The 2,592-nt window shown below is 59.0% G+C and overlaps 1 protein-coding gene across 1 annotated transcript in view; it reads right to left on the reverse strand.

Annotated features, from left to right (window-relative positions):
- B4galnt2 (beta-1,4-N-acetyl-galactosaminyl transferase 2) overlaps positions 1-2,592 on the reverse strand; it is a 20,417-nt gene that overhangs the window by 7,852 nt on the left and 9,973 nt on the right. The window contains exons 2-5 of the mRNA XM_005394221.2: positions 1,909-2,115; positions 1,549-1,686; positions 927-1,033; positions 419-456 (exon numbers count right to left, since the gene is read on the reverse strand). Coding sequence (XP_005394278.1) covers positions 419-456; positions 927-1,033; positions 1,549-1,686; positions 1,909-2,115 — 490 coding nt within the window. The remainder of the gene's footprint in view (positions 1-418; positions 457-926; positions 1,034-1,548; positions 1,687-1,908; positions 2,116-2,592) is intronic.

Below are 2,592 nucleotides of genomic sequence, written 5' to 3' on the forward strand. Positions count from 1 at the left end.
CACAGCTCCTGGCTGGCAAACGCGAGGTTGTGAGTTGGATTCCCGGTACCAGAAAACAAAACAAAACAAAACAAAACAAAACAAAAAGCCCATTTTGGGGCTGGGGATTTAGCTCAGCGGCACAGCACCTGCCTGGCAAGTGCAAGGTCGTGAGTTCGATTCCTATACCAGAAAAAAAAAAAAAAAAGATGCCAGCTGCAGCCTTGGTGGCCGTGCCTGCGGGAGTTGGGTGCCGCCTTAGTCCCCCTGTCCTCCTGTCCTCCTCTGCTTCCTCCGGCCAGCAGGTGGGGTGAGCAGCTCTGCTCTCTGGCAAGGATGCCTCCAGGCAGCCCTGCGCTGAGAGCTGGCTCTTGGGGCTGTGGCCGGACAGGAAACTCCTGCTGGCTCAGGGGTCCTCGGGCGGGAGGGCAGCGCTTACCTCATAGACCGGGGCGTCCGGCCCTTCGAACTGAAGACCTGGGGCCACGGGAGAGAGGACAGAACTGCCGTCAGAGAGGACGCCGGGGCTCTCCCCTCCCTCGCGGACTCCTACACATCCCTGAGAGCCCCTCTGAATGTCACCTCCTAAGCACACGTTGGCGGTGACTCCCCACCACCAGGGCTGCCAGGGGCACCGTCCTCCTCCACCCGGGCGCCCGAGGCCCCAGTGCCCTCCTGACTTTGGGCGTCATGAGTACCCGCGGCCCAGGCAGCCTCGTCTGCCCCAGGGAAGGCGACAGCGGGTGCGGAAGGGATCACCCTTAGGGACAGGCAGCAGGGGTGTGCCTGTCATCCTAGCAGGGAGGCTGAGGCAGGAGGACGCCCAAAGCCAGCTTCACCCCAAGGTCCTTAGAGGCACTCTCATCTGCACCCCAAGAACGACCGCTTCCCTCGGCTGTTTGAGGCCGCGGTCGCGCGAGGGCGCTGTCTCCGCGAACGCCGCCTACCTGGAATGGGCGCCGTGTGCAGGGGCATCACCGCCACGCCGTGCACCGGGTACCCGAAGGGCAGGTTGGGCTGGGCCAGCAGTGGCGGGGGCTGTGGCAGCCCCTCTCTGCGGGAGAAGTGGACTTGAGCGGCAGCCCTGGTGCAGTCCAGGGGGCCTCAGCGCTCTCCCCGAGACAGAGCAGCCCACCCCTAATTCCAAGAGGTAATGAGGCGATTTACAGCAAAACACATTTTTAAAAGCACGGTCCGCGGGCATAGTGGCGCACGCCTGTAATCCCAGCACTTGGGAGGCTGAGGCAGGAGGATCGCTGTGAGTTTGAGACCAGCCTGGGCTACAAAGTGAGCTCAAGGCCAGCCTGAATTGCATAGCAAGACCCTGTCTCAAAAAAGCAAAAATAAAAAAATAAAATCTCAAACTTGTATCCTCCTGCCTCAGCCTCCTTCAGTGCTGGGGCTATAGGTGTACACCACTCCACTCAGCACCTCTTGCTTTTTGTTATGATATATTTTATACATGCAAAGGTCTAGAAGCCTTCATTAAAGGACGAAGTCCTCAGTTCGCTTTGCCTGTGCCCAGTCATTCCACCAGCTGCTTCTGCACCCGAGCCCTGCCCACGTCACCTCCTCTGGAAGTGTCTGTACTCAGCGTGTCTCCTGGCGTTCACTGCCAGGAGGTCGCTTTCCTTGTAGGCGCTCCGGAAGTTGTATCCTCCTTGACTGCGGGTGTTTTCACAAGTGCACTGGTTTTTCGGGAACAGCCTAAAACAAGCAAGAGAGTCAGGTGAGGTGGCACACTCCTGTGACCCCAGCCCTGGGGAGGTTGAGGCAGGAGGATCCCCGTGAGTGTGACGCCAGTGTGGGCTACATAGCAAGACCCTGTCTCAAACAATGAACAAACGCACCACAGGGCCAGGACGCAAGAGGAAAGAGGAGCCGGGAGAGGCGCAGGACAAAGGCGGGGAGAGGACCCCAGGGCCTCACCAGAGCCCATCCAGAGAGAAGAGGCCCCGGAGGCGCTGCTCGGGCAGGAGGCTGAGTACAGGGCCCCCCAGGGTGGGCGGCGGGCCCCCAGGCTTGAGGCTGGGCAGCAAGGCTTGAAGGAAGGCGCTTTTCAACACAAAGACAAGAACGCCGAGGCTGAGTCCAAGGATCAACACCAACCTCTTGAGGAGCCACAGGGACCTAATGCTGCGAGGACACAGAAAAACAGAGTTAAACCCTCTCTGTGCTGAGGGTGGGAGCCAGGGCCCTTGCATGTGCTGAGCAAGCGCCAGACCACTGGGGTACATCCCGCCTCTGCTGGAATCCTCCTCCTCCTTTTCCTCCTTCTTTTTTGAGACATAGTCTCACTAGGTAGCCCAGGCTAGCCTCAAACTCATAGCAATCCTCCTGCCTCTGCCTTCTCAGCACTGGGATGCCTGTTATTTCTTTAACAGATGAAGTTTCACGATATATAAAGCAAGCTGGACATACTGGCGCACACCTGTAATCCCAGCACTCGGGGAGCTGAGGCAGGAAGATTGCTGTGAGTTTGAGGCCAGCCTGGGCTACATAGTGAATTCAGGGGCAGCCTGAACTATACAGTGAGACTCTGTCTCAAAAAACCAAGACCAGCCCTGCCTCGTAGGTGCCCGGAAGGAGGGGCCCAGGCGCACAGGGAGCCAC

Source organism: Chinchilla lanigera, unplaced genomic scaffold (genome assembly GCF_000276665.1).
Source record: "Chinchilla lanigera isolate Chin_1 unplaced genomic scaffold, ChiLan1.0 scaffold00050, whole genome shotgun sequence".
Lineage (NCBI taxonomy): Eukaryota > Metazoa > Chordata > Mammalia > Rodentia > Chinchillidae > Chinchilla > Chinchilla lanigera.